Raw genomic sequence first — 24520 nt, 5'->3', positions numbered from 1 at the left:
TCTGGTCAAAGGTATTTCTGTGCTTGCCCTGGAGATGAGGCTATGCATACCAGGCCTGGTGTGCCACCTTGTGGAAGCAAGAGTGTAGTGCATCTGAACATACGCTATCAACATTAGAGCCCACCAGAGTCACCCTCACGGCAGCCACATTCCTTCTCTCAAAAATAAAGCCAACCCCAGTCAAGAAGGAATGGCACATTCACACTCCAGTGAGATCCACGCTCACCCCTCAACCTGGCAAAAGTCAGAAGGCCTTTCACGATATGGCTAGGGAGTCCCAGGGCACTGATGTCATCAGACAACCCAAGCCAGTGTCTTCCGTCTGGCCCTTTCTGTCTGCCCAGGGTCTGATGTACTCTTTACTGAAAGAGGTTTACTCCTTTAAAAGTTACACTCGGTAAACCATCTGCCATTCTCCCCAAACTCTGAGATATTCCCCCAAGCAGAAATGTCTAATGTCTGCCATCCCAAGTCTTTGCAGGAATCTTGCTAGGCCACTGACCAGACTGTAAGGGAATCCTGCTATCTCCCACCTCTGAACATGGCCACCAGTTCCAGTCAGGAGACTTGGTGTGGATAACGAATATCCCTATCTAGGCTCTGGAACCTGCCTGGAAGGGAGACTACTCAGCTATGCTCACCACCCCAACTGCTGTGAAAGTGTTTGGTGCCGTCCTCTGGATTCATCACCCCCAATTAAGAATAATTATTAAGAATAATAGGCAGATAATCGATCTGGTTACAGATGAGCAACCCCAGTGCCATATAGACCTTTGTTCTTTTAACTACAGAAAGGACAGTTGTGGAGAGCTATCCTAAGAGAGAAAAAAGCAGGCTTTCTCTGCTGCCCTCATCCTCATGGCTGACCACCTACTGTTGGCATTAGCCAGACCGTTGATGCTTATCCTGATTGTACCAATGATAGGACACCCAATCCTCAACTGCATGGCCAACTATATCAAACAGAATACAAATAAGATAAGCTTCTAGTCCTTGGGACCAACTATGTTCCCATAAAACAGGAGGAGCCAATGGTTTGACTCATGCCCATAGAACCAGAGGGGAACGTGACAGAGATTGCTCCATCTTGTATTACTGCGGAGGCCATTTCAGGATTAACTAGAATTTGATCTCCTTCACGGGAAACCTCATGGAAAATTACCCAATTGTATTCTCAGAATCTGAGGTCAAGATGTCCCCGCTAACCTATTTTCCCCTCTGTTAAACTCGCTTATGTAGAGCCTCCCCTACAGCTGTTTATCTTGGCTTCTGTCAAACTATTTGCTTATGTAAACCCTCCACCACCACCCTGCCCTCTGTGGCTGAGTGAGATACCCAACACATTTTGCCTTTAAAAACCCCTTACTCTAAATGCTCGATGCTACATTTGGGTCCCAAAATACCTAAGCGTAGTTCCAGTGACTGGAACAAAGATGTTCAATTGGCTATAGACTGAGCGTTCTTCTCCAGCAGACACCCCATAACACAAGTGTCCTCTTCAGTCCTCTCCATTCTGTATTTTGAGGCAGGGTCTCTCAGTTGAACTTGGAGTTCACCTGCCCCTCTAGCTAGCTAGCCACTTGGCTCCCAGAGATCTCTACCCCTACCTGCTGCTGCTGGGATTACAGGTGAGCCATCACACGTGCCCAGCATTTGTGTGAGCTCTAGATGTCTGAGCTCTGGTACTCGTGTTTACCTGGCACCTGCTTCATCAGCTGTTTGAGTCAGGGTTCTCTAGAGGAACCGAACTTATAGAATGAGTCTATAGAAAGAGAAGACTATACTTTCAGGGGTCATTTCTATAGTTCGTTACTAGAAAGAGACATAAAGGGGATTTATTAGAGTGGCTTATAGGCTGTCGTCCTGCTAGTCAAACAATAGCTGTTTACCAAAGGAATCCAGTCCAAGAATCCAGTAGTTGTTCAGTCCACAGGGCTGGATTCCTCAGCTTCTTCAATATATGCTGGAATCTTGAAGAAGTAGACTTCAATTGTTAGGATAACATAACTTGGCCATTTGGGGCTGAGGTGTGCCGCTAACAGACAGTGCTAACGCAAGAGGTTTATTAGGAATAGGGGAGCAAAAGACTGTCTTGGAGTGGGGACAGGAGGAAGACAGACAGACACACAGACAGGCGGACAGACACACAGAAAGACCAGGAGACAGAGAGAACAAGAGAGAGAACAAGAGAGAGAGCTGTGATGTCCGGAGGGACATGTTGCATTGGAAAATACACAACCGTGGACAGTGGAAATGTGCCACGCCTGGCCGTGGCGGGGGATGCACTGGGTCAGCAAAGCGCCTGGTTTACAGCACCAGTGCCAGTGACATGGACTTGCAGGTGAGAGCGAAAGCAAGCAGAGAGAGCACGCTCCCTTATTCCATGCCCTTTATATGGCTGCCAGCAGAGGTGTGACCAGATTAAAGGAGAATCTTCCCACTTCAAAACATCTGGATGAGAAGTATTCCTACTTCAAGTGATTTCACGGAGAGGAAAACCCCTCACGGGTGTGGCCAGTCATTTGGGTTTTAGCTAATTCCAATTGTAGTCAAGTTGGACAACCAAGAATAAACCATCACACTGGCTGAGCTGTTTTGGTGGTGGTGGTTGTTGGTTCATTCTGGTTTGGAGGGTTTGGTTGTGTGTGTGTGTGTGTGTGTGTGTGTGTGTGTGAGAGAGAGAGAGAGAGAGAGAGAGAGAGAGAGAGAGAGAGAGAGAGTTTGCTATATAGCCCAGGCTGACCTCAGACTTTCAGCCATTCTCTTGCCTCAGACGCCTGACTGCTTTTATTATAGGTGTGAGAACCACAGTTATGTTTTAAGTTTTAAACCCATGAAACAAGACTGCCTCTAACCTGTAGGCCCCTTGCCCAAGAGCAGATAGTTCCTGAAATGCTGGAGTCTGTGGTTTACGGGAAATCACAAGCCACGTGTTTTCACTCCCCTAAACAAGTTTGACCCAAATATATCTGATTGTAGTTGATCGTAGATGGGAGGTATATAATCAGGAAATGCATCAGGATATGCCCCGAATTGGGTGGGGGAGAATGTGCGTCAGGAGATATGCTTGCCCCTGATTGGACTTGATAGGAAGTACAGTGGTCTTGTAGGGTTGTCTTTTGAGGCCTCAGCAAAATGTGACTCATCACCATTTTCTGGGAACCCGGGAATGGACCCGGACAAAGCCCATACTCCTGGCCATATTTAAATAAAGCTCACTTCAAATTTTGCTTAAAGATCGTGGTAGTGGTCTTATTCTCAACTGGTGGGATTAACACGAGTGTCCTCCACCATGGTTGTCTGAAAACACGACTCTTTGAAGAAAAAGGGAAAAGCACTGTCTCTGGGATTGTGGTGTATGCTTAAAAGAACTGATCTTTTTTTAACATCCAAGAGGCCTGCAGCTCCTGACACAGGCAGCATCCAGATGGAGCCATTGATCCTGAATTCACTGCACCCAGGTGTTCCAGAGAGCTGGTAGCCCTGCTGGTTGGTGGGAATTTCTCACCGACAGTGATTTGTTGACCTCCTGTACCAAAGAGAGGCAGAGAGACAGAGACAGAGACAGAGACAGAGACAGCTACAGAGACAGAGACAGAGACAGAGAGACAGAAAGAAAGAGAGAGAGAGAGAGAGAGAGAGAGAGAGAGAGAGAGAGAGGGAGAGGGAGAGGGAGAGGGAGAGGGAGAGAGAGAGAGAGAGAGAGAGAGAGAGAGAGAGAGAGAAGCAGACAGAAAGGGACAGAGACAGATAGACACAGAAACAGAGACAAGCAGCTATGTGGAATGCCTTACCAGAACAAGAGAGGCTGAATTATGCTAGGCAATGCACGCAGAGGAAATAAACCTGCCCCATCCCCAGGGCTGCACTTGGATGGCAAAGCTATTCTGGGCTTCCTTTCATTGTCCTATCAAAACAGGTGCGAGCATCCCTACGCGGACTTCAGAAAGTACTTGCTCTCCTTTCGCAAGCTCTGCCCGTAAGAATTCCTGTTAACTCAAAGCAAGCTTTCCACTTCCTGAGTTGGTTGGGATGACTTTCAGAATGGTCTGGGTCCTCTGCAGCCTCCGTTCTGTGGCCCACTGCTCTGGGGCTCATCTACGGCAGTACAGTTTTCAAGGCTACGTGTTAGGATCAGACTTTCCTTTCTTAAGCCTGCCCTTGCTGCAGACCCACATGTTGAAAACGGAGGAGGAGGTGGGGCTGAGGAGATGGATCAGTGGGTAAAGTGCTTGCTGTGCCCGTAAGGACCCCCAGCGCCGTGTTTTTTAAAAAGCTGAACATGTCTGTAACCCAGAACTCTAGTGAAGTGTGGAATAGCGAACGCCCTCGACCTCCGCTCTGGAGAGGAAGAGGCAGATGGGTCTGAGAGCTCGTGGTGGTCCGCTCTACACACTGGGTTTCAGTCAAACAGGGGAAGGAGGTGAGGAAGAGGAAGGAGGCCCCTTGCTCCCACCGTTAAGAGTCACATTTGACCAGAGGACCTGCCCCGTTGGTTCACTTGACTCCTGTTGGGTTATTGAACGCCCCACCGCAGCTGTTTTATACAGTGTGGGGATCAAGCCCAGGGCTTCCTCATGCATGCTGGAGGAACATGTCCCCAAATGAGTGAAATCCCTCTCTCTATGGCTATGTCTTATTTTTTTATCACGGAACCCATCATTTGTGCTGCAGAATATGTTTACATTTATCTTCTTTTTTTTTTTTTCCGGAACTGGGGACCGAACCCAGGGCCTCGCGCTTGCAAGCGCTCTACCGCCGAGCTAAATCCCCAACCCCTTATCTTACTTCTTAAAGAGAATAATAAGTTTGGGGGCTGGAAAGTTTGCTGAGTCTTACATCACTTGCTGCACTTAGAGACATTCTGGATGTAATTCCCAGCATCCACAAGACAGCTTACGATTGACTGTTACTCCAGTTCCAAGGGATATGATACCCTCTCTGGCCTCGTCAGGCACAATCAGCACACAGTACACGTAAACACGTGAAGGCAAGATATTCATAAATACATACATAAGATGATTTATGTGTGAATATACACACAAAAACTTTAAATACATTTAAATACAAAAATGTATATACACAGACATAAAAGTAACACTATTTTATTAAAGTATATGTGTATGTAACTATGTGTGTGTGTGTGTAGTGTGTAAATGTGAGTGTGTGAGAGTGTGTGTATGTGAGAGAGAAAGAGTGTGTGTGTGTGTGTGTGTGTGTGTGTGTGTGTGTGTGTGTACACACATGCTCAGAGTTAAAGAACTAATTTTAAGAACCGGTTCTGTCCCTTCATTGTGGATTCCAGGCATCACACTGAGTCCTGGGCTTCTGCCACAGCACATAAAACTTATTTTTCCAGTTGAACCATCTCACCCACCGTTTTTTGCTTCTTGCAGTGGTGAGTTTTAAGCTATCCAGGGTTATACAGAGAGACCCTGCCTCAAAACAAAAATCCGACAACCAAGGGTGATGGCATCATGGTGCATGCCTGTGTTCCCAGCACTGAAGAAGCAAAGGCAGAAAGACCAGGAATTTAAGGTCAGCCTAAGCTACACCTCAGGTTTCAAGCAAGTCTGGGCTACAAGAGACTTTTCTCTCGAGGTCAAGCAGAAAAACATCCACAAGGTTTACCGTTTACTGGGGTACTGAAGCATCAATAAAACAAAAGCATCCCGTTCCCCAGAAGAAAGAAATGCCAATGACCACCCAGCAGCGCTGCCCCCAGGATTACGTTCCCTTGCTGGCTGATGGAAGAGAGTTTCTCTTGGGTTCTGCTTCCCCACCGCAACCTCAACTCTGACCTGAGCGCATTCCCACTTAGATTCCCAGACTTCAGAAGAGCGGTGAGCGAAATGGCTGGAGGAGAATAGGCTTAATGCCAGAATGTTTGGACAGAAACCATGTTGGGCAAGCATCAAATGTATTGAGGGCTTTTTCCTAGGCCTCGGAGTTGACAGCTTTATTTATAGCCAGGCTATAATAAAACTGGGGCCATCTGGCCAGAGTTGTTATATGGCACAGATTCCCATTCTTCTCTTAGGAGGGCAAAACCAGCATAGTAGCACCCATCTGCAATCCCACTAGGGAGGATGAAGCAGAGAAGATCATAAGTTCAAGGTCATCCTCACCTACACAAGTCTGAGACTGGCTTGGGATATAAGAGACCGGGGGAAAGGGTCAGATCAGAGTATAAATCCCTGAATTATTTTGTACTTTTCCACTCTGTAAGGGCAGGTGACTGAACTACAGATCTTGGGCTTTACCGCCACCTAGTGGTGCACTGCTGTTATCTTGAGACAACGTAGTCCTCAAGGTAGCTACTGCCGGGGCCAAAAGAAACTTGGGGAAGAAAGGGTGGGTTTTGCTTGCATTTCCATACATATCAACCACCAATTAAGAGATGCCGTACAGCCTTGTCTACAGCCCAACCTAACGGAGGCATATGTCCCTCAAGTTAACATAAAACAACTGGTCATCACAGAGCCTAAAGGAGCAATCTCCTAAAGGTCCTCCTTTTGTGGTAGCTGCCACAGTGCCCCATTTCAGTCCCTACTTCAGAGAATCATCAGATCTCATTCACACAACACTTTTGTGTCTTTTCTTTTCATTGCTGAGAATATCGCAGCCGCCATGCTTGTCCCATTGAAAGAAAAAGAGGACTTGAGTCCATTTCACCGGGGAACCATTCACTGCGTTATAGACAAGTTCGCCACACTCTCGGGCCTCAGTTACCTCCTATTTTGGATAAGAATAGTAACAACTGCCTTGTAGAGTTGTTAGCATTAAATCATTTAGTGAGTCCCAGGGAGATGGTTCACTGGGTAAAGTGTTTGCCTTGCAAGCATGAATACAGATTGGCAGCTAGGTGTGACAGCACATACCTGAAACCCCAGCACTTGGGGACCACTTGGGGATCCTGGTGACTCACCGGCATCCAGTCCAGCTAAACTGCTGAGCTCCAGGTTCTGCAAGAAAGTCCGCCTCAAACAAAATGAGGTTGAGCACTGGAAAGGTGGTTTAACTGGGAGAAATGCTTGTCTTACACATCTCATGAGCTGAGCGCTCTCTCTCGCTCTCGCTCTCTCTCTCTCTCTCTCTCTCTCTCTCTCTCTCTCTCACACACACACACACACACACACACACAGTTTGAGAAGCCACTAAAGTCGATATCTGCCCCCCCCACTACCGCCAACCCTTTGCGTGGGCAAGCACACACACAATCATCCAATGCATGCACACACTCATGGGGCAAGGTAGATGAAGGGAGAGAGAGAATGGTGGAAAGAAAGGAAAATAGAAAGATAAAGAGGCAAAGATAGAGACAGGAGCAAGAGACAAATGAAGTCCTTAGGAAACATTTAACAAGCTTGCAATAGTATCCAAAAGGCACAAACATTAAACAGTACAAAACACTCTAAATTACTATTATTCGAGAGCACCGGTGCTTGGGTGGAAACCCAAGGTTCAACTGCTTCTTACTATCTCCCTTTTTTCTTTCTTAATTGTTTAATGAGGTCTCCACTGCAGCTCACTATATTGCTGGGGATGGCCTTGAACTCCAAACCCTCCAGCTTCCTTTGTGCACCATCACGACATGTTTTTCTGGTGCTCGGGGTGAACCCCAAGGATTCAAGCGTGTCAGGCAGGCAAACATCCAAGATAACCTCCAGTCTGTTTCCCTTTTTTGTTCTGAAAAGGATCCTTCTCTATAACCCTCAAAACTGACCTCAAAACTCTCCATCCTTCTAACACAGCTTCCTGAGAATTACAGATGTACAGCGCCAAGCCCAGCACTCGCTTTATGGTGTCACAGTAAAGCATTGTGATATAGTATTCAAAGATCGTGACATCATAAGGAAACATCAGATGTTACAATGGGGTTCTCCTGTGTCACCATTGTGACTTAAGATCTCCCAGTTCAGTTGATGGGATGATGGCATGCTGTGATGTCATAATTTAAGGTTGGGATGGCAATAATTCAGCTGTGCCACAATCACATGGTGATGACACAATGGAGTACTGTAACTTTATTTTTTTCTTTTTTTTTAATTGATTACTTTATTTATTTACATTTCATATGTTGTCCCTCCCTTCCCGTTGATGCCAGACAAGGCCATCCTCTGCTACATATGTATCTGGAGCCATGGGTCCCTCCATGTGTACTCTTCGGTTGGTGGTTTAATCCCTGGGCGCTCTGGGCGGTCTGGTTAGTTGATATTGTTGTTCTTCCTATGGGGCGGCATTCCCTTTAGCTCTCTCATTCCTTCTTTTTTCTAAAACCTATTTTTAATGATGGTTCTTAAATGCTTTAACCGTCCCCCTCGTAGCCCACCACCCACCAGAGGTAATGAAAAGGGAAAGGGTACTGGGGAAGTGGATCTGTTTAGGTAGGTTCTTTGGAGCAGCTCCTGTCCGTGTTGCTAGAAATCAGCAGTTCAGTTCACAGGTCAGCGGCAGCTCGCTCCACTGGCAAATACTTCATGGATACACCAGCAGTCCAGTTCAGTAGAGTCGGGATAGCAAACACGAGTCAGCATTGGTGGTGCCACCTAACAGAGACAGCCACGCCTCAGCCTCAGCACAAGTCAGCAGGAAGAACCAGAAGGAATGCCAGGAGAAGTCCTAGGCTGTGAAATCTCTCAGAGAAGTGAAGATCCGTGGAGACTTGAGACCCACAAGCACTGGGCAGCTAGCTGTACCAGCAAGCCAAGCTCTGTCTCCGTCACTGTCCGTCCAGTCCTGTTTATACCCTCCAAACCATGGGTCACCACGTGGCTCAGCACATGCCGACATCCCTCTGTCAGTCAGCCTGAGCCCACAGAAGCAGAAAGAAACTGCAGCACACCACCAGAAATCTTTTGGTGTGTTTCTCTCCATGGAGTCTCAACAAATGCAGCTGAACTTACACAATGTAAGACGGACCGATACACTTGTGTTGTTAGCAAAGAATCCTTCATCACGTGTCCCTTCATGTGCTTGCTTTATCGGAACATCCTTTCACCTGTGTCTGAGTCAACCAACGTCCCTTCAAAAGTCTGCCTTAGTCTTTTAGCTGTGCCCACTTCCGGAAAACACTCCTTCACGCATTTGCCCCAGCAAAACGCCATCCAACACAACTGACTGCCCCAAAGAACTCTTACATTTCCACTTCAGATTATTGTACTGGAGCAATAGAGGTCGTATCGACTCGATGGAAGGATGGAGCATTGCGGGGCTGTGATACATGTGGTGGGGCACAGTAGCACATTGTGAGGCACTATACTGTCATAGTGGACATTCTGGTGTCCATGAGGCATTCAGATATCACAAGAATTCTGCAGCATCACAATACCACATGCTGGCACAATAGAGCCTTGAATTATCTCACTTTCCCTTTGTGACATCACAAGGAGTCCTGTGGCATCACATGGGAGTGTTGTTATGACCCGATGACACAATGCGATTGCCTAAGGCAGTGCCGTGATAGCACGCAGATAATATGATTCCACCGTTCATGTCGTGACGTCCCGTTTAATTTTACGTGCGTTAGTGGTTTGCCTGCATGTATGTATCTATATCACATGTATACCTGGTGCACTCGGAGGCCAGAAAAGGGTGTTGGATCCCCCCCTGAAACTGGAGTTACAATTGTAGGGTGTCATGTGGGTGCTAGGAATAGAACCCAGGTCCTCCAGGAGAGCCCAGTGCTCTTAACCTCTGAGCCATCTCTTCATCTACCCTTGTTTTGTTTTACATTAGATACTATAAATACATTTTAATTTTTGTAGGTACGAAGACATCTCCTGTTATCCAAATCATTGGCAACTATTAGCCTGTTGACATCAGTGTGCTTTGACTAAGAATGTCCCCCATAGGCTTATATACATTTGAATGCTTGGTTATTCAGGAGTGGTGCTACTTGAGAGGAATTAGAAGATACGGCCTTGTTAGAGTAGGTGTGGCCTTGTTGAAGGAAGTGTGTCACTAGGGGTGGGATTTGGGATTTCAAAGGCCCAAGCCAGTCCCAGAGTCTCTCTCTCTCTTCCTGATATCTGCAGATCTCAGTGTAGAATTTTCAGCTACCTCCCCGCCACCATATCTGCCTTCATGCCAGCACGCTACCCTACCATGCTGAATTAAACCTCTGAAACTGTAAGCCAGCCCCAACTAAACGTTTTCCTTTGTAAGCATTGCCACAGTCATGGTATCTCTTCACAGCAATGGAACCCTGCCTTAGACAATCTCCATCTATAATAAGATTTTGTTCTTCATCACGGCTAAATACAGATGTCACCTCCTAAACGAGGCCTCAGAGAGTATATGTCTCACTCAGAAGACTTCATAGCGCTACAGACTTTATAGTTTATGTGCAGGTTTCCAGGTGCTGAGGCTAGAATACATTCAAAGGACATAAAGTGTATTGATGTTACTTTGAGCGTCAGATGTTAGCTATCAAAAGCCACTTTATAGAGTTGAGGATATAGCTCAGTGGTAGAGTACACCACTCTTTAGGTTCAAACCTCTCAGTCTCTGTCCCAGCGGGAAGCAGGAGAAGTCAAACTATCTCAAACATTCAGTGGTCCATCCCAGTCAGTCATTAAGGACAGTGAGGTATATCATCATATCTATACGCATATGGAAATGTCTGCTAGGGCAAGACTGCTGAGGCTGGTGGGTTTCGCAGATCAAAAGTGGTATGTGTGTAAATGTATCTTCACCTCGCCAGGAAGAAACTACAATTTCTTTTATTTGCTCATTCATTCATTCGTTCATTCGTTTACTCTTACGTAGGTGTTTTTTGTCTGCGTGTCTGTGTACCACCTGAATGCCTGACACCCACAACAGACAGAAAAAGGCGGTGAACGTCCTGGCACTAGAGTTACAGACGGTTGCAAGCCACCATGGAGGTGTTGGGAATGAAATCCTGGTTCACTGGACGAGCAGTCAGTGCTCGTAACCACTGACCCATATCTCTCGCCCAAAGGAAATACAGCTTCTTCACAGCCATCAAGAGGTCATAGTTGGTCCAAGTATGGTGGGACACACCTGTAATCTTAGCTGAGGTAGAAGACTGTCGTGAATTTAAGGCCATCCTGGGCCATAGAGTGAGAAAAAAAATTCTCAAAAACATTGCTTTAAATTCACAGTTGAAATGCGTCCTATAACAAAAGACAGGGGCTGGAGAGATGGCTCAGAGGTGAAGAGCACTGACTGCTCTTCCAGAGGTCCTGAGTTCAATTCCCAGCAGCCACATGGTGGCTCACAACCATCTGTAATGGGATCTGATGCCCTCTCCTGGTGTGTCTGAAGACAGTGACAGTGTACTCATACATAAAATAAATCTTTGGAGGGAAAAGAATTTTTAAAAAGGACCTATTTTTAAAAACAAACAAAAAACAGAATGCAAGACAACAACCAGGTAATCTAAAGTGGGCTTGAAGTCACAGAACCGTCACACAAGGCCTGGCCCCAGTGAAGGTATCAATTCATCAGCTTGAAGGTCCACATTGGAAGTCCTACCTATTTCCCTCCCTGTAGTGAGTTTGATCTAATGCCACTTATATGTGTTAATTTGGGTTAATCTCCGAATTTGCAGGAGATTCCAGTTGCTACTTCATAACTGTAATTTTGTTACTGTTATGAATAGCAATAAAAACATCTGTGCTTTCTGACGTAGGAGCTAGAGAACACAGCCCAAGAGGGCTGCACGACTGGCTCTGGGGCAGTCAGGTAGAATATAGGTTTTAGTAAGTAATAACTCAGTAATACTGAAGGGATGGAGGAAGGTGGTTAGCCACCTGGAGGTTAGGAAGCGGCCCAGCCATTGAGCAATTTTAGGCATATTATATAAAGGCTGCATGTGTGCGTGTGTGCGTGCGTGCGTGCGTCTTTCATTCCGGAATGCAGAACTTCGGGATGAGTATTGAGGAATGTGCTGCCACTGTCAGGATCAATTTGAGAGGTGATTAATTGGATACTGCTACACCTCCCTCTAATGTTACAAATGACAAGTAACTAGAGAGCAAATATGATATTTACCAATTGCCTAGACTCATTCTTGACATCACAGCTCCCTGGCGATTTTATTACAAAGGCTGCGTATGCCATCCGCCCTGCTCTGCTGCACTTGGTCCAATTCTCCAACCTTCTCCAGGACTTGCCAGCAATCTTACAACCTTAGCGGTTACTCTAGGAGGACTCAGTAGCTGCGGGTCTTAGGGAATACATCGCATAAGGCAACTTTCACAAGCATCTGCCAGGTAAACTCATACTGCACTGGGGCAAGGTCGGGGGTCCTCTCCTAACTTCTGCTCACATGAGATCATCTAGGCCAAAGCTTCTTAAATTCTTTCTGCTCGTGGCCCCTTTCACCCCAGAAGTTTTAGGCAAACGCAGATATGTAGGTATATGGTACAGGTACACAGCTCAAACATTTCCTCACGATAAACTATATAGTATTTTATTTTAATTTTATTTTAGAACAATTCTTTGATTTGTATATTAATTCCACCATTTACTTAAGACCAAAAGCAAAATCTGCATGTGCTTTATTTGATAGAATGTTAAATCTTGGCTGAACATTTGATGCTACATTTTTCATAGCGGATAGTGCTGAGAATGGTGCTATATACCACAAAACAGCAGGGGTGTGTTTAGAGTAATCTCAAAACTTGTTGAAAATTTTTCCCTCATCCCAAGCCAAAATTTATTTAGTCTTCTTTTTTTTTTAAACGAAACTCAAGTCAACGACTCAAAACACCATTTCTAAAACCAAATGTGTTAACACAACATAATCCAAAGATATACCAATTTGATAAATGCTAGTTGAAATGCTGGTAGGAGACTTTGCTTCCTGAAAGCAAACCATTATATTTTATATGTGCAGTAAAACACTGCAATGCATAACACAATAGCCTCGAACCTGGAGTATTTCAAGCAGTGTTCTTGACTCTGTATGGCAGTGTAGCACGAGCATGTTGTATTCAGAAGTAAAGCTGAGGTAAATCCGTAAGAGTCCACAAAGAGAAGGCTCCCAGAAACACCACGAATACTTATTTTTTAAATCATTTTTGATCATTGCTGTTAGGTCTCAAGCAAATGGCTAACTAAGGTGCCTATTTAATGTTATCAGTGCAGACCTGGGTTCTCCCAGAATCCCCAGTCTCTACCTGTTATAGGGTGGGGCTAGCATCCCCTGAACCTGCCCTAAATTTCTCCAGTACAAGTGCTGTGGGGAAGGAGGCTTTTTCCCAGTTGTCCCTTCCTATATATCCCAGACATTTGGTACCCAGTCCTTCTGTCTACCCTTTACTCTCCTGACCTCCTGGCTGTCCCCTCTCCCCTGCCTCCTCTCTTCACATGACCAGGCTCAGGGTCACATCTATCCTGGACTCTCCAGGATGTCCCTGCTCTGGCTATGTTCTCCCACACATCTACAATAAACTTTCTCCTCCATACCTAGGAGCAGCATGTGCTTCCTTTTAGTTCCTTTTAATCTCCATCCAATTACATGTTCAGAGACTACACAGTTACCGATTTTTTCCTACAACCTACACGTTCATAGGACTGCATAGACTACAGATTAAGAAAGTCAGAGCTCAGGGACTCTTATGCGGGAGTTGGAAGAATGATTGAGGACCCCAAGGGGGATAGGAGCTCCACAGGAAGACCAACAGAGTCAGCTAACCTGGACCCTAGTGGGTTCTCAGATATTGAACCGCTAACCAAAGAGCGTACAAGGGTTGGACACACAGGCTCGCACACACTCACGCACGCAGGCATGCACGAGCTCCTGTGTAGTTGGTGTGAAATTCAGTCTTTATGGAGGTCCCCCAACAACTGGAGTGGGGAGAGGGTCTCTCTCTAAAGCTGTTGCTTGGCTGTGGAATCCATTCCCTGGCTAGGCTGCCCTATCTGGCCTCAGTGGTAAAGGATGCGCCTAGCCCTGCAGAGACCTGATGTGCCAGGGTGGGAGAATACCCGGGAGGAGAGGGGCCTCCACCCTCTCAGAGCAAAGGAGGAGCTGTGGGGAGGGATTGTGTGAGGGGGAGTCAGGCAGGAGGGGCAGCGACAGGTAAGTAAAGTGAATAATGAGGGAAAAAAAGTCTAGAAATTTGCCTAGGTTTATCCTAGCAATGTATCACAAACTGCAGCAACCTACTGCTGGTCAGATGCCTCTTCAACCTGCGGCTCCCACTCCCACCCCAGGCCGGTAGCCCAGTGCACCCACTCTGTTATGCCCTGGTCAGTGGAACAGATGCGCAAACTGGGAGTCGACAGGCAGACAGGCACTGCGCTGGCCAGCCCGCGCACCACTGGGGTCCTTCAGGCCATTGCTGGACAGCCCAGCTCGGGGTCCTGGTGCGGTCGCGTAGCAGCGGCAGAGACGCGGCCGAGCCGCTACCGGACTACGGTCACCTGTAAGCGGTAAGCCGGCTGCCTTTGAGGTCCAGGGGCTGTGGTGGGAGAGCGCATCTGCGGTGTCCCGGGTCCCTCTGAGCCTTCGCGAAGCCGAACTGAGGACAAAGTACCTGGGAACACCCGCCCGAGAGATGGGACGGAGGGAAGGCAGAGGCCCAGCCGAGACCCGACCCAGATCGCGGGTCCTTTACGGGAGATGGTGGCTAGGCCCGATGAGCGCCTAAAAACGTTTGTCACACGAAAGAGAGCTTGACCGCATGAAGACAGTGACAGTCACTGAGGGATTCCACTGTGAGTCGATAGTCGGGATTTGGCTTTCGAACGGACCACTCCCTGTACAGGCTGTAGTGTAATTGCAGCCCAGCGGGCGAAGAATCTGGATTATTGTACATTCGAAGCAGTGTTCGCCGAGTCGTATTTGGGAATGGAGCGAGTGGAGCGGGCTAGAGATGATGTTACGCACCGGTGTTGACATCGGGTAGTAGTCATGTCTTAAACTTGTGGAGATATGAGAAGTATGAGTGTGCACTGAACTAACGCACTGTTTATGATTAACGCGTAACATTGCTATATGCCCTCGTCTCCTATTTAAAAAACCGATGAGCAGTTAAACATCTGAGTTTACAAGTAAGAGAACGCATATGTTGAACTTGTAAATCTAGTAGGAAGGTAGGAAGGTAGGAAGGGAGATGTGACCCAAACTCATCTGCCATGGGAAGTGACAGGAGATAGAGACAGAGAGCACATGGTGACCAAGTTGTTGGGATGCTTGTGCTTGGTTTCTCTCATCAGCCGTTCAGGAAAAAGAAGAAAGTAGATTTAGTTGAAAAGAGCTCTCATCTCTTAACAGTGGACTCTTGTTGACTCTTCCAGACGGTGACAAGACTCCAAGGCTGACACTTGTCCACGGACACGAGCTAATGGCAGGGGACAGAAGCAAGCAGGGTGAGCTGGACCAAGAGAAGTACGATGCTCATGAAAACGTGAAGATCATCTGCCTGGGGGACAGTGCAGTGGGCAAGTCCAAGTACGTCAGGAAACTGGGGAAGAAAAAACAATCCCAGAGTGGCTCTGGGGGGATCAGAAAAGTGCTCCAGAGATGAAGAGAGTGTGTGTGGTTTCTGTGAGCTGGTGAGGAGGAGCCTTGACTGGAGCCTAGGTGTGCATGGGAAAGCCTCGGAATCATGTCCGTAACGGTGTTCATGGGGGAAATGGGAGAGCGTCAAAGAGATAGAAATCAGGGAGCCTTCTGAGTCCTTACAGAAGCTGTTGATGGATCACCCCGGAAATGACTGGTGTAGTACAGGGGTAGCACGTGAGATATTACGACCTGTGTGAAGTCGAGGGGTTGCTAGAGCAGGACAGTGGGGATTGGCGAGAGGAACAGGACAGGTAGGGTATAGGCAGTAACACTTCCTTGGAGGGACTCCCTGAGGTTGAACGATAATCGACTGTGATGTTGTGAACGACCGGATTATTCTGCACAGTGCCTGCCTGTGCGGGTATTGAACTCTCCACCTGGAGATCTGCACTCCTCTCGGCCTATCTCCATCAGACACCCTGCCTCTCACCTGCGCAGTGTGAGGTGCTGAGGACGCATGCTCATTTCTGCCTTCAAAGGATGAGGGTAGAGTTGCTCCTACGTAAATCTCTGCTTTAGTCTCCCAACCCTCAAGTCCGCAGATACCTCACATTCTACGCCAGACTCAGCAATGAGTGGTTCCCAGGGGCCTTGCTAGTTTGGAGCCAGCTTCCTGAACTGGCATCCGTTTCTCTTCCCTACACTGAAGCTGGGCTGAGTATTTTACAGTTGCTCTAACCTCAACAATATCCCATGCATTGAAAGTAAGGATTTGGAAGATTACCCAGAAAATGGCAGCCTTTTGTCCACACTTGAATTTAGAACTGACACAGAGAACAGGAGTGTCAGGCGAGGGGAGACCAGTCCCTGGGTTAATAATTGATAGACCTTTAGGGAAATGTGGACTGGCGAGAAGCCCAGGGAAGGCCTAAGTAAGTACTAACCTAACTCAATGCAGTTTGTAAAAAGTCTAAGCAGCTAACAGACCACGAAAAGACTGACAGTCCTGGCCTCTGTACATTGTGAAGGCAAGTAGTTCCCACCCCTTTCATATCTTAAGCAGAATGCTAGAGAGAGACCAGGATGGAATCTGTGTCTAGAGGAAGGTTGGCGGGTGAGAAGGCCTTGATCAGTTTCAGTGGGAGTTCTCTGCCAGTTTTCAGTATGTCTATACCCAGAAGCCCCTCTCCCAGGTAATTCTAAACCATGTCATGTTGACATTTGAAATTATCCACCATAGGAGTGTTAAAATCTTGGTTTTGTTCTTATTTAAAATGTATGTATGCTGTTTCGTGTGTGTGTGTGTGTGTGTGTGTGTGTGTGTGTGTGTGCACGTGAGTGCGTGTGTGTGTGTGATTTTAATGTCTTTCAGGGGGGTACAAAGTTTGTTGTGTTGTTTTTTGTGTAGATTTATTATATAGACTGATTCGTAGTCAGTGGCTATAATACCAAGAAAAGGTTTCAGAGTTGCCCCATGGCTGCAAAATATGTACTAAATTAAACTTATTAGCTGCCCGCATTCATGTGTTCAAATACTGACTGAGGGCCAGTGCATTGCCTTGGACATGGCGAGGTAGCAGCAGACTAAAGATTGGCAAACTGCTATGCCACGCCCTCTGTCCGATTGATAGCGACCGATTGATAGCGACACTCCAGTAATTTAATGTTTTTGTTGGAGCTCTGTGCAGGGCAGAGAGGGATGGAGGAGTGCAAGCCTCTTACCTATCACAGAGTCACCCATCCTGCTCAGATGACATTTGAGCAAAGCCCTAAGGAATGGCAGAGCCTTGAGAAAATGACCACTGGATGACAAATACAGGCTTCTAGGCCTCAGTTTCCCCGTGCACAAGCAGGGGTAATTGTGCATGTAGCAGTATGTGGGATGGAAGTAAGGGACTGGAGCGCCCCGTGCAGGTCGACCGCTGGGATGACACCGCTGGTTTGGCTCTCTGAGCTTGGTAATGGTGATTCCCATGTGCAGGCTTGAAGAGAAACTGTGACAGAGGGTTCACAAGTGACAGGAAGCCTTAGGTGGCTTCCACATTGTCAGCCCGGGGGGTGACAAAGTAGAGAGAAGAAGCTAGAGATGGTACGTGACCTGTGACCTCACACATTTCCCTTACAGACTCATGGAGAGGTTTCTCATGGATGGATTGTATCCTTAAAGACTTGAAATGTCCTCTGTTCCTGTGGCTTTTCCCACTCTCGTGCATCCTAACCTCCAGGCCGGCAGTCCAGGGAAGACCAGTGGGTTTCCCTCATGCTGGCTCCTCACTGGGTGACCCAAACCACATTATGCAGTCCAGGCTGCTGCTTACTTACATGTGATCTGTACCAGGAAGAATAGCAGACAGCACTTAGTCTGGAACAAATTTACTAGTTCTGACCTTGAGTAAATCATTTAACCTCTTTCCTCAGAGCCTCAAACGTCTTCAGTAGGAATACGCCTTATAAGTTGTGGGTATCAGCTTTTCCTCATCCTATGAGCTGTTGTACAAATTTGGAGTAAGGGGCTGCAACTTAGAGCTTCTTTTAAAAGTTCCCCAAGTGGACCCTGAGGGCTACATTTGAGAACTGCAGGGCCAATTACTCTCTCCCCAGACACTGGTGCCATCCACTGTGTACCAAGCCCACAGCGTGGCTCACTAAACTGTCCAGCCTATTTCAGCCTCACAAGACGCTGTTCCCCACGTATTTTGTTGGTGTTTCACACACAAACCTGAACTTCTGTTTGTGAATGCTTTGTCAGCTTCCAGACCTGTCAGTGGTTTTTACCCTGGAATAATCATGATGTCCTAGCCTATTAGAACTCTGTCCATGAAAGTCTTAAAGTGTCCTCAGTTACCTTTTAGAGCATTGTGACACCACTTCTCTGTAAAACCCTGCTCCATGTGACCTCACACTCAGGTATCCAGGACGTTCTCCCAGCCCCTTCCTTAGACCTTGTGCCCCTGATGCTGCCTCTGTCTGTCTGTAGAAGTTATTCAACTTGAAATCTAACTTCTTTAGAAAGAGGACAAAGTCAGGATATCCACAAGTTTGAGGCTACATTGGAAAACCTGCCTCAACAAAAAAAGGACCAGGCATGATGGCACACACCTTTAATCCCAGCACTTAGGGTGCAAAGACAGGCAGATCCCTGAGTTTGAGGCCAGCCTGGTCTACATAGTGAGTGCCAGGCCAGCCAGTACTACATAGTGAGATCTGTCTCAAAAAATTAAGAAAAACTAAGTAAGAAGGGGACCCATTCAGCCCCGTCCCCATTCTCTTACCTCTGCTGAGTCACCTTGGCTCCTTAACCTGCATCCAGCCAGCCACAGCAACTGTCCACATATGCTCTGACCCTGTATAAACACACGGCCACAGTAGACGGCAAGACCATCCTTGTGGGTGAGCAGCATGGGCCCTCAGGCCACGCTGAGTGGGGGCGGGGGTGGGAGGTGGTAGGAAAGGAGGTTCGTGGGAGAGAGTGGAGGAGGAAAAACTGGAAGTCAAGGAGCAGAAAAGGAGGTACTCAAGGACATACGGTGTCACAGCACCCAGGCCAGGACTAGTGTGCAGGGCAGGAGTTAGACAAGCAGACACTGGAAGACTGTTCTTCCAGAGGGAAAGGGGTACAGAGGCCTTTGACGGGGTAAACCTTCTCATCTCAGGGATTAGCATTTGGCTAGCATACATAGATCCATCTGTGGCCTAACCACTTCTCAAATGTCAGACATGACCTTTCCCTGGGGTCACCAGGCCATATATCCTGACTGTCCACCATCTATGGGGACAAGGGACACCTACACTCTTCCTTCCGGGATTTCCTATCTGCACTGTCCTTCCTTCTTTTGATGTCTTCCTCTCACAATACACTCATGTTTCTGCAGAGACCTGCATGGAAATGCTTGGGACATGTCGGGGTGTCTCCCTGTCCCTCAGCCCCATTGGGCAGACAGTTGTGTTCTCGTTGCAGACTTCTGGGATACAGCAGGCCAGGAGCGGTTCCAGAGCATGCATGCCTCCTACTACCACAAGGCTCACGCCTGCATCATGGTATGAAACCAGCTGGGCAGTTAAAAAAAAAAAAAGCCACTGGGTTATTCCAGCCTAAGGGGTAAGGAGACAAAGGAGACAAGGGATCAATGGTCCTTGGCCCCACCACCAAATATAGATGTGTAGGAGAAGGTTGTTCAAGGCCACCCAGATGCTTTAACCCCCCCCCATAGCTTCTAAAACAGAATATGCCAGAGGAGCTGCCTCAGATGGGGGCAAAGGAAAGAAAAGCAGAGGCACTGGGCTGGCTTCACCACTCAGTGTTCAAAGAAAGCATGGCTGAGACAAGGCTACCGCCGGCTACTGAGGGAAACATCACGGGTACCTCACCCACAGCTTCTGAAAAGCCTTTCCCCTCTCAGAGCAGCCCTCACCTGCCTCTCAGGCTCTCCCTGTGCTGTCTAGGATGGTTACCATGGGTGACAGACTGCACAAAAGTTCCCCAAAGTCACCTGTGCGTAGGCTCTAGTAAGACTGAGAAAACCTGCCTCTGGGAGGGCGACCCTGCCTCTGAGCTCCCAGGCTTGCTTTCCAGGCCACCTCCCTTACATGCCGAGAAGGAATATGTCCTCCTTAATCCACAGATAAAACATCTTCATGAATGGCAAGCATCTGTGACACACGAGTCCGTAGGCTGATTGGAGGTTTGATACTAGGGAGTAAACAGGACTGACTTTACCCATAGGTGTATGCATTCTACCCCTGAGCTGAGCCCCAGTCCCATAGTCTAGGTCTCTGAATTAGGAACCCTAGGGACTGTCACCAAGTGAGGACACTTTGTCAGTAGAGCCGATGTGGACTAGCTCACGGAATGGCAGCTAGACCTCAAGACTGAGGTCCCCAGGTAGATGTTGTATTGTGACCGCTCTGTAAGTCACTCTGGTCCTAATCACAAGGGAAGGAAGCTGGCGCTACAGCTCTGATAAGAACACAAGTTGACACCACTGCTGTGGTGTCTCCCTACAAAATGTAAGTTTGCCCTGGCACTTTATAGCAGTTGACACCACCTAACTCTTCTAGCCCTACCTCCTACAGTATGCACACCATTGCTCTCATGAGTGGGTGCCTTCTCATCCATAAGGAGTGGCACGAAAGGGATACACAAGAGACTGGTCTGTTCACCCTCCCCCACTGCTCTTCCCTCAGCTCTCTGCAGTTCATACCCATTCAACAGAAACGCTGCTCATGGTCCAGTCTCTGCTTAGATGCCGCCGTCTCTATGCAGCCTCCTCCGATGTATCGTTTCACTTTCCAGTGTGCACACTGGTAGCTCATAGTCAGATAGTTGTGTGTGCACATAGAGGCCACCTGAAGGGGCTTGCCAGCTGTCAGATGAGGACAGTGAAGGGGTCATGGAAGGGACTCATGACCTGTTCCTCCACAGTCCTTTAAGCACAAAAGCCCTTGAGAACTTAAAAAGTCTTTTTTTTTCTTTTTTTTTTTTTTTTTCCGGAGCTGGGCACCAAACCCAGGGCCTTGTGCTTGCTAGGCAAGCGCTCTACCACTGAGCTAAATCCCCAACCCCGAGAACTTAAAAAGTCTTAATTCTAATAACCAAGGGTACTAAATAAGAGTGTGAAATAAGGCAAATGAAGTAATGTAACTGTGTCTAAACTGTCTTCTATCCTCTGTAGGTATTTGATGTCCAGAGGAAAATCACCTATAAGAACCTGGGCACCTGGTATGCAGAACTTCGGGAGTTCAGGCCGGAGATCCCATGCATCCTGGTGGCCAATAAAATTGATGGTGGGCCATCCCTGCACCTGGGTGACAGTAGTTCCCGGGACCAAGCTCCACACATTTCCTTCTTTCAAAGAATGGGCAGCCTTTGTTTCTCCTTCCCAAGATACTCCTTTTCTCATAGGGATGCCAGCAGCAAGACCCTGTCCTCCCAAGACACAGACCCCTAGTACCCATTTCCAGGGCAGTCCCTGACAGAGCCCAGAGCCTCCACTGACCCTGCCTCCAAACTCTCCCCTTTGCCCGGGTAGACAAGCCAGTGCCCTGCTTCTCTCTGCAGCAGACATACAGATGACTCAAAAGAATTTCAGTTTTGCCAAGAAGTTCTCCCTACCCCTGTACTTTGTCTCGGCTGCTGATGGAACCAATGTTGTGAAGGTAATGGTAGGCCTTAGGCAGTCTGCTGATGTGGCTTAGGAGTGCTGGAGTCCTGGGGAGGCAAGAAGGGAAAGGAGGAGGCAAGAACAGGGTGTGGCTGGGTGCAGCAGAGGAGAGAAGTTGGGAGGACCACATTTGGTGAGATAGTCTATGGGACCAGCGTGAGAGAGGGGCCAGTGACTGGTGAGACTGGTTTATAAAGGCAAGGTTCAGGGTCCTACCCACGACTACACTTCTGCCATTTCTGTCCCACCTTCAGCTCTTCAATGATGCTATTCGGTTAGCTGTGGCTTACAAAAAAAGTTCCCAGGACTTCATGGATGAGGTTTTACAGGAGCTTGAGGTAAGTCAGGCTGATTGAGGTATGATAGGAAAGGATGATTCCTCAGAGTGTGCAGTACAACCTAACACATGGGGTTCTGCCTGCCTTTGCAACGCCTAACTGCCTCAGAACTATGAATGGACAAGTGTAGGGTCAGGCTTCACCTATAACTCCTTCACAGAACTTCAAGTTGGAGCAGAAAGAAGAGGATACACCAGACCAAGAGCAGGGTGACATGAGCAAGAGCCCATCTCCTTCTTAACCAGAGGACATCCACACATGGCAGAATTGGGGTATTGGGGACCATTTGGAACACCCTACATTGCTGGAGAACCTCTCTAGACTACCCCTGCTCAACTTCCTGCAAACCCACTGCTCTGTGGTACATGATGAGGTCAACAAAAACTAGACAGATGTGATACCCACCAGCTTCCTGCATCAGGACGAGGGATCCGTGTCTTTCACATCCCCCACCCCCACCCCAGCAGCCTGACAGTGCAGAAACAGTGCACATGCTCATGTCTTCTTAGTAGACATTTAGGTGTTTGTTGGTCTTTCTTCCCAAACTGACCTCAGGGACTGTCACTTCCTTTTTGCCGAGAGAATGATGCAAAAGGACTGTGTCCCTACAGAATCCATCCATGATACCCCTGTCCCTGTCTCCCAACCAACTTTCTCAACAATATTTTGACAGACAACTGTTAATTCCAGATTTGTTTTTAGCACCGACTGTTTCAGGAGCTCTTCTAGGTCAGTTGAGAGCACAGGAGCAGAACTATTGCGGTGGAGTGAAGACAAGTCTAGCCATATCTGCTTACACACACTTTACTGTTCCCCACCACATGAACAAAAACCCCCTTTAAACCTCCATCTCAGGGTAGAAAGCTTCCTCCACCTCTGGGGCGAGCCACACACTGCGTCGTGGTCAGGGTAGCAGTGAGGAGCAGAAGAGAGCCGCCTGCGCTCTGCAGCTTGCTGGATTGCCTTGTCCCGAGCATTTGCATTATCATTTTGTTTATATTGTTTCCTTTTTTACAATAAAGAGTACGTTTCATAAACACTGAGTGTCTTAATTACCTCTCTGTTGCCATAACAAAACTCCATGGCCAAGACAACCTAGAAGAAAGCATTTAATGGGGCCCACAGTGTCAGAGGGTGAGTCAAGGACCATCATCCTGGGGAGCACTGCAGCAGCAGGCAGGAAGATGGCGCTGGTGCAGTAGCTGAGGGTTCACAGGCACAAGGCAGAGAGTACCAATGGGAATGGTAGATGGCAAGGTCCTTGAAGCCTCAAAGCCCATCCCCAGGGACGCACCTCCAGCAAAGCCACACCTCCTAATCCTTCTCAACCACTCCACCAGCACGAGCACTCAAACAGGAACTAACGGGAGCCATTCTCCTTCAAACCATCACACCGAGTATCTGTGCTTTGTGGTCTGAAGTAAACAAAGACATTAGCCGCATAGATGAAGGAAGACTGCCTTGATAGGCTACTACGCTGTAGTCCAAATTAGCTCTTGGTTAACAATAGAGACCATTTCAGTAGAATTTATTGTTTGTGGGGTTTTTTATAATTAAATGTAGATTTGAGATCTCAGGAACAAGTGTGTTTCACCTTTAAGTAGGTAATACTTAAATGTTCAACTTTGACTTCTGATCAGGGACTCTCAGGAATGCATTACTCAGATGAGTTAAGATTTTTAGAAGAAAAAAACTTGTTACTGAGCATAGTGAAACACACCTTTAATCCCAGCAGTCTCGAGGCGGAGGTGGGTGGATCTCTGAATTCAAATTCAGTCTGGTCTACAGAGTGAATTCCAGGCTATTCATAGCTACAAAGTGAGACTCCTCCTAAAAAGACAAACAACAGTTACTGTAAATGATTAATAATCAGTTAATAATCGGGGAGTGTGAGTGTGTGTGTGTGCGTGCCTGTACGCATGAGTGTGTTGCAATTTTGAGCACTGAACCCAGGACCTCATGAGCTAGCTAAGTAAGTGTCCTACCTCTGAACTATATTCCAGCCAGTAGGTATTTCTTCTTATGTAAATAGCTTTATTGAGATAGATTTCACATACTCAAAAATGTACTATTATTGGTTTTCCCATACTGTTGCTGGGAGTTGAACTCAGGACCTCTGAAAGAGCAGTCGGGGCTCTTAACCGCTGAGCCATCTCTCCAACCCCCCATACTGTTTCGTACTAGATTTCCTTGAAGCAGAGCCTAAGAAGACAATTTTTAGATGGGCTACTAGGGCTGCTTTCTGAGCTGAGCAAGGGGAACAGAGTGAGGTGAGAATCCAAGTTCTTATCTCAGCTGAAGGCCAACCTTACCACAACCTCCAACCCCTGGGACAGGAGGAAGGACAAACTGTGGCAGATTTGGTCCTGCCTGAAGGCCAGAGAACTGTCACCAAGTGCACACATGAGATGCGGGAGATAGCTTGTGTCCTCCAGGGCCAAGCAGCCCCTACTTTAGCTCAGACACTTCTCTGGGGAAGGGGAAACTGCATTAGTCCATCAATACTGGTATTGGGGTCAGAGTGCTCATAGATAACTACT

The 24520-nt window shown here is 47.5% G+C and overlaps 1 protein-coding gene and 2 pseudogenes across 12 annotated transcripts; all 3 read left to right on the top strand.

The window, feature by feature from the left end:
* The window catches only part of Septin7-ps3 (septin 7, pseudogene 3), a 35883-nt pseudogene extending 21473 nt beyond the window's left edge, over positions 1-14410 (top strand).
* On the top strand, positions 1775-1848 carry LOC148004929 (small nucleolar RNA U3; annotated as a pseudogene).
* On the top strand, positions 14334-23017 carry Rabl2 (RAB, member of RAS oncogene family like 2). Of its 12 annotated transcripts, none has more exons than XM_087558316.1 (9): positions 14334-14406; positions 15274-15427; positions 17607-17636; positions 18792-18871; positions 19440-19519; positions 21154-21265; positions 21543-21637; positions 21897-21980; positions 22141-23017. In XM_087558316.1, exons 2-9 carry the CDS (start codon positions 15321-15323, stop codon positions 22219-22221), a joined length of 669 nt encoding a protein of 222 aa, XP_087414442.1. In that variant the 5' UTR covers positions 14334-14406; positions 15274-15320; the 3' UTR covers positions 22222-23017.
* The last annotated feature ends 1503 nt before the right edge of the window (positions 23018-24520 follow it).

This window comes from Rattus norvegicus, chromosome 7, assembly GCF_021556685.1.
Source record: "Rattus norvegicus strain SHRSP/BbbUtx chromosome 7, alternate assembly SHRSP_T2T, whole genome shotgun sequence".
Taxonomy (NCBI): domain Eukaryota; kingdom Metazoa; phylum Chordata; class Mammalia; order Rodentia; family Muridae; genus Rattus; species Rattus norvegicus.
The sequence above is the reverse complement of the archived record's forward strand: the minus strand, read 5'-3'. Positions and strand labels throughout refer to the sequence as shown.

Excerpts from the sequence above, each read along its gene's own strand:
- Rabl2 (XM_087558313.1), top strand. The coding sequence starts at position 14,658 with ATGAAGACAGTGACAGTCACTGAGGGATTCCACT. Across the intron at positions 19,520-21,153 it reads AGGCTCACGCCTGCATCATG|GTATTTGATGTCCAGAGGAA; the intron begins GTATGAAACCAG and ends TATCCTCTGTAG. Across the intron at positions 21,638-21,896 it reads ATGGAACCAATGTTGTGAAG|CTCTTCAATGATGCTATTCG; the intron begins GTAATGGTAGGC and ends TCCCACCTTCAG.